The 16,474-nt window shown below is 37.1% G+C and overlaps 1 protein-coding gene across 18 annotated transcripts in view; it reads right to left on the reverse strand.

Annotated features, from left to right (window-relative positions):
* The window catches only part of LTBP1 (latent transforming growth factor beta binding protein 1), a 384,533-nt gene that overhangs the window by 114,007 nt on the left and 254,052 nt on the right, over positions 1–16,474 (reverse strand). For 5 of the 18 annotated variants that reach the window (XM_087436922.1, XM_087436919.1, XM_087436921.1 and 2 more), the window contains 4 exons: positions 14,552–14,770; positions 12,352–12,374; positions 8,760–8,859; positions 8,170–8,268 (listed from right to left, as the gene is read on the reverse strand). In XM_087436922.1, the coding sequence (XP_087293048.1) occupies positions 8,170–8,268; positions 8,760–8,859; positions 12,352–12,374; positions 14,552–14,770 (441 nt within the window). The remainder of the gene's footprint in view (positions 1–8,169; positions 8,269–8,759; positions 8,860–12,351; positions 12,375–14,551; positions 14,771–16,474) is intronic. The other 13 variants (XM_087436923.1, XM_087436920.1, XM_087436931.1 and 10 more) reach the window with 5 other exon arrangements.

A 16,474-nucleotide genomic window follows, 5' to 3' on the forward strand; every position in this document is an offset into this window, starting at 1 on the left:
AGAAGACAGGGCCTGGAGCATGATAAGCTAAGGCACAGCCTTGTTAAAGCGGTCTGGGGTTTGAAGGAGAAGAAAAACAGGCATGCTACTGTCGCCCATAACCCGCTATGCATTCTGCAGAAGGAGGATGGGGAAAACAGTGCTTTAACAAAGATTCACTACGGAAATGACCTAAATTGGCCTTGGGGTTGCTCTCCAAAACGCAACCCGCATTCTTCATTTTTCATCAAGTGTTATACACTGTGCTGTGACTTTAAGACAACTGATGCAAGTCATCCAAAAAGTTGCTAGACTTGAAAATGAAGCATATGAATACAGAGCTGCAGTATTTTATACAACATCACTTGGATGTATGAGAAAAACACACATTTACAAATTATATCTTTAGTGAGCCTATTTATGCTAATTCACTACAGAAAAAATAGATTTGTTTATAGTGAGTATAATATAAAATTATAGAAAAATAAATCAAAAGGCTAAAAACATGGGTGACTAACATGATTGCTTAAATTAAGTGACTGTCAATAATAACACAAAAAAATGAATAATACACACATAGCATAGATTATTATATAATCATTAACATAAGAAAATTATTTGTTAAATATAGTTGAATACAAAATTTAATATAAAATATGATCTAAATTATAAACTACACAGAAAAGAAGATTTAGAAGGAAATAAACCCAAGTGTTATGATTATGGAGATTTGTATTTTCCTTTTTTATATTTTTCTATATTTTTAAAAATTTCTACAATGAGCATGTATAATTACTTTTATAATCAGAAAAGTCTTCCTTAAAAAATCATTTCTATGTGCCACAAAAATCTGAAGGTAAAAGGTAATCTTCAAGGTTATACTCCTAGACTCTCAGGTAAGAATTCTCTTCTCTGTTTATAAGAATTCTTTATAGGTAGAATAGTATGAAATGCACACCTCTAACCATCTATTCCACGTTCTAGATAGATGCCTTCTTTGAAAATTATTGGTATTTACATTTCCTGGTTTTCCTTGTAATTACTGACCTTCCTTTATAGTCTTCTCTGCCATTTTCTTAAAACAGAAACCACATATTGACAAAATTTGCAAAAAGAAAAATCAGAAGATGAATCAGTATACCAGAGACAAGAATTCAGGACAAAGTAAAAGGCTATAAATCAGGGGTTTTCATGAAATGCTTGATCAGTACTCACTGCCCCACCCCCACACATACTAATTTGTTGATTACCAAATATTTGTCATTTTTCAGGCATACCTTTAGAATGGAATTTTTACATGTGTGAACAAAAGTCTTCAAAAATATGTGACACTTAATTCAAATTTATGCACCCCTGTGGCACAGTTTGCCAACATATTTAAATTGTTTCTTCCTAAGTCAGCTCTGAGATAGGAGAAATAGTTAAGAATTATAACTCCTTAGTCTTAGGAAATAAATTGAATAATGGCCTTTCCTTCCAATCTAGTATCTTAGATAGAAGCTATGAGGTTGAAATTATAGTTATGAGGCATCTTTGAGGATCCTGAGCTGATTACATCATAGATGAAGTATATAGAGACGCAGCTTAAAAATGTTGATCCTGTTGGCAGGACACTAACATATGTAAGAAAATGTTACTCTGACACCACTAGAGGGTACTAAGAGATACATCAACTAGCTAAGGACATTAACTAAAATATACTTGATTTCTACACCGTTTGTCTCATTTTTTACACAAGCGATTAATTAATGTAACTGTCATCAGTTTGACCTCAGAGATCTCTTTCATCCATACTTGCTAGGCAGGACTCTACCCTTCTAGGTGAAAAAAAAAAAAAGAAAAAAGAGCCATAACACCTTCAAAATACCTCTGTCTGCTTTCTCTTCACTAGTCCCCAAAAAACTTATCAGATTATAGTCAAAAATACTGTATTATAAACTTCAAAGTTGAGACTAAATCTTAACTGTTCTCAACACAAAAAAGAAATGATAAATATGTGACACAATAGAAGTGTTAGCTAATGCTGCTGTAGCGATCCTACTGCAATATGTAAATATATCAAACCAACGCTTTCTACACCTTAACTAACACAATATTACGTGCCAACTACATCTCAATAAAAACAAAAACATTAATCCACACCATTTTTTTTTTTTTGTGAGGAAGGTCAGCCCTGAGCTAACATCCATGCCAATCCTCCTCTTTTTGCTGAGGAAGACTGGCTCTGAGCTAACATCTATTGCCAACACTCTTCCTTTTTTCTTCCCCCCTTCTTCTCCCCAAAGCCCCAGTAGATAGTTGTATGTCACAGTTGCACATCCTTCTACTTGCTATATGTGGGACGCTGCCTCAGCATGGCCCGACAAGCGGTGCGTCCGTGCACGCCTGGGATCCGAAGCCGGGCCGCCAGCAGCGGAGCGCGCGCACTCAACTGCTAAGCCATGGGGCCGGCCCTCACACCATTTTTTTAAGGTAAAAAAATAAATTACTAATACCTATTTTAAAACATGTCTCCCACCACCTCTTCCCATGTTTTTCTTTCCCCTCCTTTTCTATCACACTTTCATTCTCCAGCACATATACGTTACACAGAAAGGCAAGTCTCAAGGGTACTGTCTTAAAGAAGAATAGGAAAAGCTTACGGCTTTTTCTGTGTGTTTTGGGCAAAGACATTATGCTTTATATTTTTCTAAGAGGTCACTCACATATAGGCATGTGGGTCTGACACGAAAGAAACAGTTCATGTCAAAGCTTACATTTCTCTGAGCAGACTATGTCAATATAAGCACTGGGAATACAGCGAGCCTCACACAGGAAGTGCTCATTACCAGTCTCCAGGGTACTCCAGTTAATGGGAATGTCTCATCTTCTTCAGTATGTTCAGTTCCCCAGAGACCAAGAGCCTGCTCCCCTTAGACTCTGCACATGTCCTGCTTCATAGCACCCATCACATGCCTCCTGGTTCTCAGGACCGCCCTACCCCTTCCTAAACAATGTCACCTTCACCGGGTGATTCCGTTTTCTTTTGCTAGAGTTCATTTAGAATTTGGAAAAAGAGCCACGACCAAAAGACAATGAAAAATCAAATGCTCTATTTATCCTGGCAACAAGGCCAATGGTGGATTTGAGTCCAGTATCTTTATGATATTTTCTAGAATTCAATGACAAAGAAAGATTTTGGCGAGATATGAAAATGAGTATCCTGGGCCTGCCCCGTGGCTTAGTGGTTAAGTGCGTGGGCTCCGCTACTGGCGGCCCAGGTTCGGATCCTGGGCGCGCACTGATGCACCACTTGTCGGGCCATGCTGAGGCTGCGGCCCACATACAGCAACTAGAAGGATGTGCAACTATGACATACAACTATCTACTGGGGCTTTGGGGGAAAAAGAAGGAGGAGGATTGGCAATAGATGTTAGCTCAGAGCTGGTCTTCCCCAGCAAAAAGAGGAGGATTAGCATGGATGTTAGCTCAGGGCTGATCTTCCTCACAAATAAATAAATAAATAAATAAATAAATAAATAAATAAATAAATAAATAAATAAAACTGTTTAAAAAGAAAAAGAAAATGAGTATCCTGACCTTTAGCTTTTTTCCTCATCATGTGATTACTCAAAATAAATAAATAAATTGAGCCTAGAAATAGTAAGGCATGATGATTTTACATGAAAAAAGAGAGTTCATTTTCCATAAGCATACATAGTTTATTGAGGCTGTAACAACACTGGTAATATGCTTCAAGGACAAACGTTTTTAAAGGGGTGAATTCTGAGTTTTGGAAAAGATCTGATGAACAAATAGTTCTTATGATGTTTGGGCCATGATAATTACAAACTAGGTTTCCACAAAGCAGTGGTGGAAGTCAAAGAATAATTTCTGGCTGGTCTGCAAGGGCCATGGAGAAAGTTTGGGAAGAACTGGGGGAAGGCATGAAATAACTCATGGAAAGGTTTACAAAAATGCCCTGGCTTCCTAACTGCCCCACAATGAGCATAAATTGTCCCACAACAATTGAAACAGATGTTTCCACTTTGTAAATATTTGCCAGAGAAATAAAGGTTTGATTTTCCAACCTATCCTTGGGCTATTAAGGCACTATGCTAAATCGAGAATTTACATGCTAAAACGTATAATTTATTCAGAAACAATATGCCAATAATGTTGCAAGCCACCAACTCAGTGTTAAGAGTGGAAAATGGGGCCGGCTCCGTGGCTTAACGGTTAAGTGCGCTCGCTCTGATGCTGGCGGCCCGGGTTCGGATCCCGGGCGCGCCCCAAGGCACCACTTCTCCGTCCAACGCGAGGCCGAGTCCCACGTACAGCAACTAGAAGGATGTGAACCTATGACATACAACTATCTACTGGGGCTTTGGGGGGAAAAAAATGAATAAATAAAATCTTTAAAAAAAAAAAAAAAAGGGGAAAATATCACACTTACTCTCTGCAAATATGTGGCTCACTTTATAATTATTACATGTCAAAGTGTGTCTGACGAAATCTGAAAGGGCTACTTCCAATCTCACCATCATAAAGACATTATCACTAAGCAATGTGGAATTGATTTTATTTATTTTAGACTCCTACTTATTATTCTATCCCTTTCTTCCACTTACAGGAGAAACTAGTAGTGACAAATAACATTTACCTCATCTGTGTGTTAGGAAGAAAAACACTGCATAACGTTCCTGAGAGAATTATCAGATTGCTCCTTCAGTCTATATGGCTCTCATATCAAACAATGGGAACATCTATATTTTGATTTAAATTAAATTTGATAGGGCCGGGCCCATGGCTTAGCAGTTAAGTGCGCAGGCTCCGCTGCTGGCGGCCCGGGGTTCGGATCCCGGGCGCACACCGACGCGCCGCTTCTCCGGCCATGCTGAGGCCGCGTCCCACATACAGCAACTGGAAGGATGTGCAGCTATGACATACAACTATCTACTGGGGCTTTGGGGGAAAAAATAAATAAATAAAATTATTAAAAAAAATTAAATTTGATAAACACAGTCTTCTTATTCTAGTGTAGATTACTGATTATAGTGTAGCTCCAAAATTGCAAACCATTTTAATTCAGATTATTTATAATGTTCTCCCGTTGGATTGTTTCAGAAAGATTCTTTTATTATAGGAAGTGAGAGCACCTACAAATGCTGCGTGAGAATAAAATTTCTGTCACTTGTTTCCTGGAAGGAAATATTTGTGCTTCAAACATGTGATAGCAGATGTTTGAAGCCCTGTGACAGTCCTGTATTTCTGCCAAACTCAAATTAAGCTGTCTTCTAACAACTTCAGATAGCACAGCTACGTTCATTCTTCTCAATAAGCTCTATAATTCAGTCGAAGCAAAGTAACTTCAATTTGTTATTCCTCACACAGCTGCATTTAAATGACGAGACTGCATTTATCTAGCCAAACTTAATTAACCTTTACAAAGCTAGTGTGCAAGAAGTCCGTCCATTGAAGTCAGCCATCCTTAAAAAGGCACAAAACTCAAGTATGTTGTCACATGGGAAAAGAGAAATACAGCATTTAGAAAGAACTGGTGAATTACATTGTCACCCTGCAATTTTTGTTTTTAACACTGAGGTAAACAATGAGAAGATCCTTGCTGACCAAGGTAGTGTATTATATGTTTGCATGCCTTGCAGTGCACAGCAGAGTGTCTTACAGATGTGTTTAATAAAGTGGGTAGACACATAAATGAATTGAGAAGGGAGAGTATTTTAGCCATGGCCATATTTTAAAAAATCGCTATCATTTCATTGTATACTCTAGACATACTTAGAAAATCTAACAATTCTGTACTGCTTTATTCAGTATTAATAGTAAAACCAAAGAGCAGTTGCCATGTAGTAACTATTGGGGAGGCCGTGGCTCTGGGTGCAGGCGCACCTTGAGGGTATCCTTGACTTAGATGAAAATGCACTGCTGAGCCCATGATGTGACTCTGCGCTCCTCAGTCAAGTGCATTTCACCTAGGGACAGAGGTGCTTTTCGAAACACTTTCCAGTCTGCTGTCTCAACTCAAATATCTAACAGAACTTACATTCACATTTTTGAGAAAAATGGCTAAAAGTTTTTGTTTTAACATATAAAAAATTGTGCATGTTTTAATTATATACAATTGCATATTTGTTAACATATAAAAATTATATATATTTACGGTGTACAACTTGATGTTTTGATATATGAATACATTGTGAAATGATCACACAACTCTGCTAAATACCATATCAAGCAAGCACATTTTTATTTGAAAAATGATGCGTATCATGTTTCTGAGGAAGAAATATTTTAAGAAAGGCTGCAAATTCCTCTATTAGCTTCTCCTGTTATACATTGCCAACCTCATCCTGAACTTACACTCATATGATGCATCTCAGTGATATTTTTTCTGACTATAAAAATATTTGTCCACTATAGAATATGTGGAAAATAGGAAAAATTCTACAACACCCTCCAAACCTCTCGGATCCTACCACAAAAAATAAATCACTGCTAATATCTGGCGTATTTTCTTCCAGCATTTTCCCAATGTATACAACATGTCTTTTTTATGTAACTGGTATAATACTCTATATCTTTCATTTTTTACATACTTCATCTTGTATTTAACAATATTTTGTGACCATTTTCTGCTACACTTTAATAAAAATTCTTCAAATACTGTATTTGATGGCAACATAATGTTCCAATGTATAGATGTAACGTTAACTATTTCCCTATAGTTAAATGTTTAGGTTATTTCTATTTTCTCTCTATTATACATGGTGCTGTGGGAAGTATCCACTTATATAAAACACTATCACAGTCTTTGGGGACATTATTTCTTTACACTAGGGATCTTTTTTTTTTTTTTTGTGAGGAAGATCGGCCCTGAGCTAACATCTGCCAATCCTCTTCTTTTTGCTGAGGAAGACTGGCCCTGGGCTAACATCCATGCCCATCTTCCTCCACTTTATATGGGACGCTGCCACAGCATGGCTTGACAAGCAGAGCATCAGTGCGTGCCCAGGATCCGAACCGGCGAACCCCGGGCCGCCACAGTGGAGTGTGTGCACGTAACCGCTTGCGCCACCAGGCCGGGCCCTACACTAGAGATCTTAATATAGGATTGCTGACTCAAACATTTTGAACATTTTTAAAGTTCTTGATACATATTGCCAGTTTGTCCTTTTCAGAAAAGTTGAACCACTTTACATTCCTTTCAGCAATGTATGAGAGCCTCAGTTAGCAAAAAATTAAATACTAATTTGATAAGAAAAAAGAATTATCTGATTTTAATTTCATTTATTTGATTACTATTTAAGTTGAAATTTCCTATTATATGTTTCTTGGTATTTTTTTTTCTATGAGTTATTTTTCTATTAGTATTTTGATCGCTGATTATAAATGAGCAATAAAAATACATTAGGGATATTAACTTTTAGGCTGTCAATTTGTTTCAAATTATGATACACTTTGATAATCTGTCACTAATGATTAAAATAATTTACGTTTATTATAAAGAGTTTTGGAAATATATAAAAATATATTGAAGAACATAAACGTTATCCACGATCTTATTAACTGGCAATGGTTGACTACAGTAATGCACTTTCCATCTTTTTCTGTTTGTAAACATTTAAAAAGATTGAAATCACTATAATGTGTTCTGTATTTCCTATTATGCCATAAGCATCTCTTCATAACATTAAATATTCTTTTAAAACATTAATAGCTATGTGATATTCCACTGCATATGTACCATAATTTATTTAAACATATTTCTCCTTTTTAACAATTATTTAGACCATTTCCAAATATTTGCTATTATGACCAATCCCGCGATGTGCAATTTTATACATTTGACACATTTTTTCTTTTTTTTTTGGCTGAGGAAGATTAGCCCTGAGCCAACGTCTGTTGCCAATCTTCCTCGTTTTTTTGATTGAGGAAGATTAGCCCCAAGCTAACATCTGTGCCAATCCTCCTCTACTTTACATGTGGGTCACCACCACAGCATGGCTAACGAGTGGTGTAGGTCCGAGCCCAAGATCCAAACCCAGGCCACCAAAGCAGAGCGAACGCGCTGAACCTAACCGCTAGGCCACAGAGCTGGCCCCTACATTTGACACAATTTTGATACTACATCTAAAATGAAGTTCATACCCATTTCTCCTCCACAGGGTATATAACAAATACCACACCCACCTGTTACTTGAGTAGGTGCAATCACTTGGCTGGCACTTGATGTAGAAGCTTCAGGAGCTACTTCCACAGGCACAGGAGGTGATGTTTTTTCAATCACTACTACACAAGGAAGGAGGGGATAGAAAATTAAAGTCTGTTGTGTGCACTGAGATCCCATTTCAAAATGCAAGCATAATTTAGTCTAATAACATACCACAGTAGTTCTTGGATATTAAGAACTGTTATAGGTCCCTAAAGTTCATGGTTTTAACCTATAGCCTCAATTTCAACATTTAGCAAGAATATCTGAGAGCAACTCAGAAGCCAAGAAAAATGACCCTTCATCAAATGATGACCCTCAATAATGTTCTAATAATATAGGTTACCCCTAACCACAGAAAATAGTGAAAAATTTATCTTTCTTTTACCATTATAATACTTATAATACTGTACTTGTACTAGCATTTTGAGTATATTAATATACATAAGTGTATTTTCACTTATGAATTCTAGTGATTTATTAAACTTTAAAATCAAAGACACAAAAAATACTTATCTTACTCTTTTATTCAGAACAGTCTTAACAAATCGCACAGATCAACACAGACTACCTGGAAACTGTGGATGCAGATGAATAGTGGAAATGCCTGGAGAGAGCTGGGGCTGACTAGGCTCAAGTCTGGTTTTCTCTTGATCCAGTGAAGGTATTTCCTGAATGGTTGTATTAAAAAGAAAAAAGAAGAGAGAATTGAAAGTAGAAATTATTTTTAGTTTCCACATATTACTATTTTTATTTAACTTTACTCTTAGAAAGGCAATGAATATCACAGGACATTAGACAAAAACCTGTGAAACTGTGTGAAATTAAAAAAATATATATGAACTATTGCTGTGCTACTACTACAGCAAGTCCTTGAGCATTCCCAGCAGTGCCGACCCATGCACACACCCACACCCATTTCCCGGACGCCCAAAGCAAAAGGTCCCTTCAGACATTTTAAACAAATGCCTTGGCTCAGGGGCCCACGTTTGGTCTGCAACAGGGCAAAACTAACCCCAAAGGAAAACTAAACTGTCACTTGATTCACATGTGGCTCTTCCCTAGTAAGATGACCAACCACACTCTGCAGACTAATGGATAATAGATACAGCAGATGCGTCATAACAAAGAATACATGACACATTGAAATATTTTAAGCCAGTCAGTCATTATGGCCTCTCTTAACCTCATATCTAATAACTTTACACCTCCAGCTCTCAGAATAGTGGTAGTTAAGCAATACAATAGAAAAACAGGGACTTGGAGGAACACCCCAGGCTTCTTCATGTGTCCTGTTGTCCCCTCCTGTTCCATGGACCACAAACAAAGGAACAGAGTGGCATCCACGGCTCAGCTTCCAGCCACAGCTCTTAGGGCTCATGGAGACTCAACAGTCAGGTGAGTTAAGGGTCTATGATCTCACCCACACCTTTGTGGGGCCAGAGCTCGCATATCATCACTACATTGAAAGTATTCATCAAGTTACCCTACATACTCTCTCCCTCTCTTGCTTTAATTACTGTCATCTTCCAGTAAGCTCACTCCCCTGGCCTCTGTTTCTCTTTTACCCTCTCTCCTAGCTTTAATTATCATCTTTTCTGCTTTTTATGAAACAGACATCCTGCCTGAGTATCTCATCAAAGATCCAATTTTGTAGGCATGAGTGCTTACAGGGTAACTGCATTTAGATATTCCACAAATACCTCAAATCCATCCCCTCCTAAACCATCCAGGCTCTCGTTCCAACTCCTTCATTTCTGTCAATGCCACAGACGTTAATCCATCCAGGTTTAAAGTTAGTTTTTAGTCCTCCCTCTTTCGTTCCTTGTTCCAAGCCCTGCCCATCTGCAGTATATTCCTTATATTTGTTCATCCTTTTCCATACTCATAGCCCCCGCTACTCTAGTCTGGACTTGTTCTCTCATTCTCAGTTTACTGTCGTAATCTAATTGGTTTCTCAAGCTTCCTCTTTCTCCCTGTCTCAGTTAATCCTGCTGTGATTCATCTTCCAGAAATACTAAGCACTTATTACTTTTTCCCTCGTCTTAAGAATACACACTAGAGGGACAAATGGATAAAGAAGATGTGGTATATATACACAGTGGAATACTACTCAGCCATAAGAAACGATGAAATCCAGCCATTTGTGACAACATGGATGGACATTGAGGGTATTATGCAAAGTGAAATAAGTCAGAGGGAGAAGGTCAAATACTGCATGATTTCCTTCATTAAGTAGTAGATAATAACAACAATAAACAAACACATAGTGACAGAGATTGGATTGGTGGTTACCAGAGGGGAAGGGTGGAGGGAGGAGGGCGAAAGGATAATTCGGCACGTGTGTGTGGTGATGGGTTGTAATTAGTATTTGGGTGGCGAACATGATGTAATCTATGCAGAAATAGAAGTAGAATGATGTACACCTGAAATTTATACAATGTTATAAACCAATGTTACTGCAATAAACAAAAAATTTAAAAAAAAAAAAAAAGAATACACACTAGCTTTCTATTACCTACTAAAGATGACCTCAATCAGTCTTGATTGCACCCTACTCCCCACAGCCCATGTTCAATGTCAGCAAGGAGACAACCATGATCGAATGTTAATTCACTCTCGCAACTTACAGACAGAACTTTCCCCATCAGCACGGGGCAGCGGACTTCCTAATCAATGCCACTTCTTCACTTGACAAGTAGGGTCCACTTGAGGGGCAGAGTATTTCCCCACTGATTATAACTGCAGTTTGGTATTCCAAGTCTTCTAAAGCAGCCCCAAGTCTCTTCCTAAGTCTCTCATGCTCCTCTAACTGACCTCTTGCTGTCTCTTCCATTGCACCTTTGTACACATAATTTCCTACCCCTAGACCACCCTGCTTTCTCTTCATCAATCTTTAATATCATGAGACCTCTGCAAGGAGTCAAGACCACAAAGACTACTATTGCATTTTTCCCACTGCCTCCTCTCCAAATAAATTACAGTATAAAGGTATACAAGAAAGTTTTCAGGCCATCTTTCAGATTCTTAATGAGAGTTACCATAAACTCAATCATAAACAGAGAAGAACAAACCGAGATAAGATGAGGCTGTCAGGGAGCTGGCTGGCCCACTCACACGCTAAATGATTCCTCCCACATATCAACCAGAATTAAATTCAAAATCAATAAAATGGCAAACTACGGTACATCACTGATCTTTATAGATGCTACTCAAGAGCCGCAAATGTGCACATAAAATACGCATATACTTCTTTTGGGGTCAAAATAACATAACATTCTTCCTTGTTGGGTGCTATCACTCTAAAATCATACTTCCTTTTTTTCTGGATCCTTTCATCACTTATGTTACTATATCCCATATTCATAAGCTAAAGATTTTAAAAACTACAATAATTTATATACGTACATGTGTCATCTAAATTCTCTTAATGCATTTTTGTCAACTGAATTATCTATAAAATATATAAACATTTAATAATTACCTAATTTTCACGTTATTAAAAAATCAAAGCAAGATTCAGACAAGGAATATTACATAAATAGGACTTAGATTAAGCAAATTTCTCTATTTCCTACTAATAAATCTCACTATTTATGGTCCCATTTTATGCCAAAAAAACCAAACAGATTGATAAAAATTTCTCTAAAATTTCTAAGAAGCAACATTCTAGTATTGGATTATAACTTTTAAGGGTTAGCTCTGTTCTTACTCTAATTTAATCAAACATGCATGTTAAATTTTAGTTGAATTAAGAAGTACCTCACTCAGTATATATGCACTCTAAGAAGACACAATTACATAAACATGTCGGAACCTTTCTTTCCATTGATGGTCTAGGCCATGCGTTGACTCCTTGAATTCTGTTTAAGCCCCTGATTCCAGAAGTCCCACCGTTTTCTCTCACTATAATTTAAGTTCCATGAGAACAAAGAGTTTTGTCTGATTTGTTCTCTATTGTTTTCTGAGCATTCAGAATAGTACCAGTCATATAGTAGGTGCTCAATAAATATTTCTTGAATAAACGAATGCTATATTTCCTTAAACCAAATGATGAATAGACCTGTTACTGTATTGAAGTCTAAAAAACCTCACCCATATTCTAAAAGAAAATCATTTTGAGGGTAAAAAAAAGTAAGATTTGCAAACAATGAATAAATTACCTTCTCAGGGGGTACAGTTGCCACTAAAACCAGAAAAGAAAGAAGGACATTAGCACAAGACAATCCACCACATAATATTTCAATTTTTAAGAAGCAATAAAAGTCCAGTATCTCTCCATATGGATTAAGAATCAAACTAAATCAAATGCAGAATTATGGTCATCTACCATTTTGGAGAATTTTACACATGACTGACAGGGAAGAAGTATCCATGCTATGTCATTCCCCAAATAAAGGACCTCAGGGAGCAGATGTGATGAAGTTCTTTCCAACTCGCTCATTAACTAAAACAGTTCAAGAAGGCAATACTTTCTGGTGCATTATTTTATGCCTAACCTCAATTTTGTGGAACTTCCCATATCTTGGAAAACAAACATTTTCATTAATTGGTCACATATTTATCCATAGTTTGAAATGCTTTCTGATGTTAATGTTAAAAAAGCAAGCCACTTATTTCAATAAGAATGTGTGTTACATTCTTGATGCATACTAATCTTTAACGAAGCCCTGTGAGCATTTTCAGGAAGACAAGCTAATTAAATTAAGAAAAAAAAAACTCACAAGCCAACTAGAGATTAGTTAGCATCGATATGTTTAACAAATTATATATTACACAATCATAACATTATTGTGGGGTGGTAGTGGTGTGGTTATGTTTTTTATTTAGACAGACTTGTTTATTATTAATCAGTCCTTAGTATTAGTCTTCAAGCCTTTGGTCAACCTTCACTGGGATTTTTCTCGTGAGTCCAAGTCTCCATAAACATTAGTATACAGGTTTGGTAGGTACATTAACTTCTAAAAGCAATCAGGGCACCAGCTTGCTACCACTGCTGCAATATTCTTATGGTTGGAAAAAGTCAACTAACCTTCCATTCTGCCTAACCCATCACCAAAAGAGTCTTGAGTCAGAATCTGGACCAGAGCCCATTTCTTCCTACCTATGCAGAGGACAAGTAGTTGCAAACATCTGGCCATGACACCCCAAGTGTATAAGGAGCAAAATGGTCAATACTGTCAATTCTAGATGAGGTCCTACCCGCTCTGCCTAACTAAGGAAAAAACTCAGCAAGTGAAAGAGTGGAATAAAATAGGCTAGAACACAGAAAGGTTCAGAGCCCTACAAAAAAAGACCTCTCTACCAGGAAGGAGGCCTTGCAAACTTCCGACTCTTGACTAACCTGGGCATCTTCTGTCCTCACAAAATCCATAAATGGGCACCCTGAATTCTGACCCAAGAATCAACTGTGAAGAGCCAACAGGAGCTTTATTAGAGCAAATATATATTCCATACCAATCTAAGATTTTTATTCCTTCTATCTGGGGTGAGAATTTTTCTGGTAACAAAGATATTCCAAGTTTGGATATGCTGGTTTATATAAAAAGATAGAGAGAGAGATACTCCCTCTTTCTGAATGCAAGAGAGACAGTCAAAGTCAACTGTCGCTAGACTCCTTCTGGAGGTTAAGGCCTTAACCACTTCCCTAGAAAAATGTGCTCCTTGGTCCCATTATGTACTCTTCGTATGACATCTGGCAGGTCATGCTCCCTCATTTGGTCTCAGGTTTCTCAGCAAGTAAATGAAAGGATTGCACTAAGTGATCTCCAAGATCCCTTGGATCGATTCTCCTATCTTTCTTCATTTTGCTTCCCATTATCCCTGACTGCCTGTTGGACTCTATTTCACGGAAGCTCAGTTCATGCTTTAACTGTTTTAAATCTGTGTATTCCACCTTATAAATATTTATTAAATGGCCTTCTAGACACAGAAATGAATTTGGGCCATTTCCTGAAGGATCTAAATCACTCCCCAGGAATAAACACAAAAAGTAGCCCCCAAATAGCAAGACAATGTCCTGAGATTACCATGGAATATTGTTACCTGCTAGGCACATATTACTCTAGAGCAGTGGCTCTCACTCAGGGGCAATTTTACTCCCCAGAGAACATCTGGCAACACTGGACAACCTTTTTGGTTTTAACAAATGGATGAGGATGATGGTGCAACTAGCATCTAGATATTAGAAGCCAAGGATGTTGCTAAACATCCTACCACGCACAGCAGCCTCACACGTCAAAGAATTATCTCAAGATATCAATAGTGCTGGGGCTGAAAAACCCTGTTCTAGAAAGGTATAAAAAGGGAAACCAAAGACACACAAGACATATGGCTAGGTCCACAATCCACTTCCATTCTCACCTTCTGGCTCCGCCACTCCTGGCCCGTGTTCCCGGGAGATGGTCAGGGCCTCCACTGGCTCTTCCTTGGCTGGGAGAGGTGGAGGATGAGTAACAAGTTGAGTGTTCTTTGGCTTGACAAATACAGGTCCTTTACCTACATGGTGATGGATTGGCCTGCGTCTATGAACGCCAGAAACCGTATAACCCATTCCACCAGGACAGATTTCCTTAAAAGCAGCTAGATTTGGGATGGGAAAATATTCCTTTTAAAAATCTAAAAGTGCAAACTTATACAGAGGAAAATATCATGATGAATATCTCTTAATAAATTATCACTAATATAGTTACATTTAAAAACTTCAAAAACAGATGCAAAATGCTTGAATACTTAAACTTGCATGCTTACAGAAAAAACCCAACCCCTTCTTTTATTAAACATTTCTCCAATCTGTTAATTCCTTAACAGAATTATATATAGCATATATAGAGCATATATATATATCATATTATATATATCAGCAACCAATTAGGAGATATTATATATACATATTTTATATTTAGTAATATATATCACATTATATATTACATATATATGTAATATATGTAACAATTACATATATAAAATATATGTAATATATTAAGAGTTTTATATGTATAGAAGATACTGTATATATTATATATATATATCTCTCATGGGGTGTGTGTGTGTAATATCAGCAAAAATCAGGTTTTCTTCTTTTCCTCCTGCTTTGGTGTAATTTCACTAGTTATTAACAAGGAACTCAGTAACATCTAAGTTAGATGACTAGAAAGAAGGTTAAAAAAGAAAAAGAGATCACTACTCAGGGGGCTGAAATCTTCATAATTTGTTTCCAGCTGAAGAACCCAAAGGACTCAGCAAGAATGGAGTGTATCAGCTGACATGGCGAGGTTGGTTAAGAAGGATTGAAAAGTGGAAGTGTTTTTGAAGAGAGATTCTCAGGATAGTGAGAAGGAATCCAGGGAAGTAAGACATGTTAAAGAGATGATGAACAGAAATCAAGATAGAAGGGACATGCCAAATCAGAATGTAGTTATTTTCAAGGAAAGGGATGACAAGTGCGCCAAAGCCTGACATGACCACCTGGTCTAATTATCCAGAGGACAAGGAGATATTCTGTGCCCCGGCACTGCTCTCCTTGCCAGGAAAGTAGTTTTGTACACTTAAAAAAAAGTAGACTGGGCACATGTGATTTGCCAACCTCCATTGCATAATCGCCAGAAATAAGTGAAGGGAAAGGCAAGGGAGGAAGGGAGGAAAGGCAGTGTGTGGCCTGAGGAAAAATCCACCTAATCCCTTTGGTGTTGGTGTTGGAGGCAAGTTATCAAATGTAGACACCAAGGAGCTTATAGTCAACTGTTTCTTTTCTACTTCAAAATTGAAAGTAAAATAAGTCATTTCTCACTTCCACCGAACGAGAGATCTCCTATTGAATGTTCTGGACCTAAAATTAGTTCTCAATAAAAAGGAAACTCTAAAAGACTCCTTAAAGCATGCTAAACTATTGTTTTTCTAAGGATCACACATTAAATGGTGCAACCTCATTCTTCTGTTTAACTATGAAATACAATTCTTACTTGAAACAATAGATGTTTCCGGAAGAAAAGATGTTTTCCTATCAAATACTTGAAGTATTAATGAACTAAATATTATTTTTATGAAAATCACATATAACCAAAAATTGGTTAAGTGTAAAACTTTTATCTTTAGTATTATTTTCAAATTTAGTTATTGTATTTTACGGAGAAGTCTCCCTGCCTTACACTGACCATCTTGATTTATGCTTCATGTAATGGTTACAAAGCTATCAAAATTAAACTTAAAGACAAATGAGTCTATGAATTAGAATGATCATTTATTTCATTGATCATCACTTTTTAATAAGGAGTAGGTCAGATCCCC

The sequence above is a fragment of the Ceratotherium simum genome, chromosome 11, assembly GCF_057802395.1.
Source record: "Ceratotherium simum simum isolate JZ-2026a chromosome 11, ASM5780239v1, whole genome shotgun sequence".
Taxonomy (NCBI): Eukaryota; Metazoa; Chordata; class Mammalia; order Perissodactyla; family Rhinocerotidae; genus Ceratotherium; species Ceratotherium simum.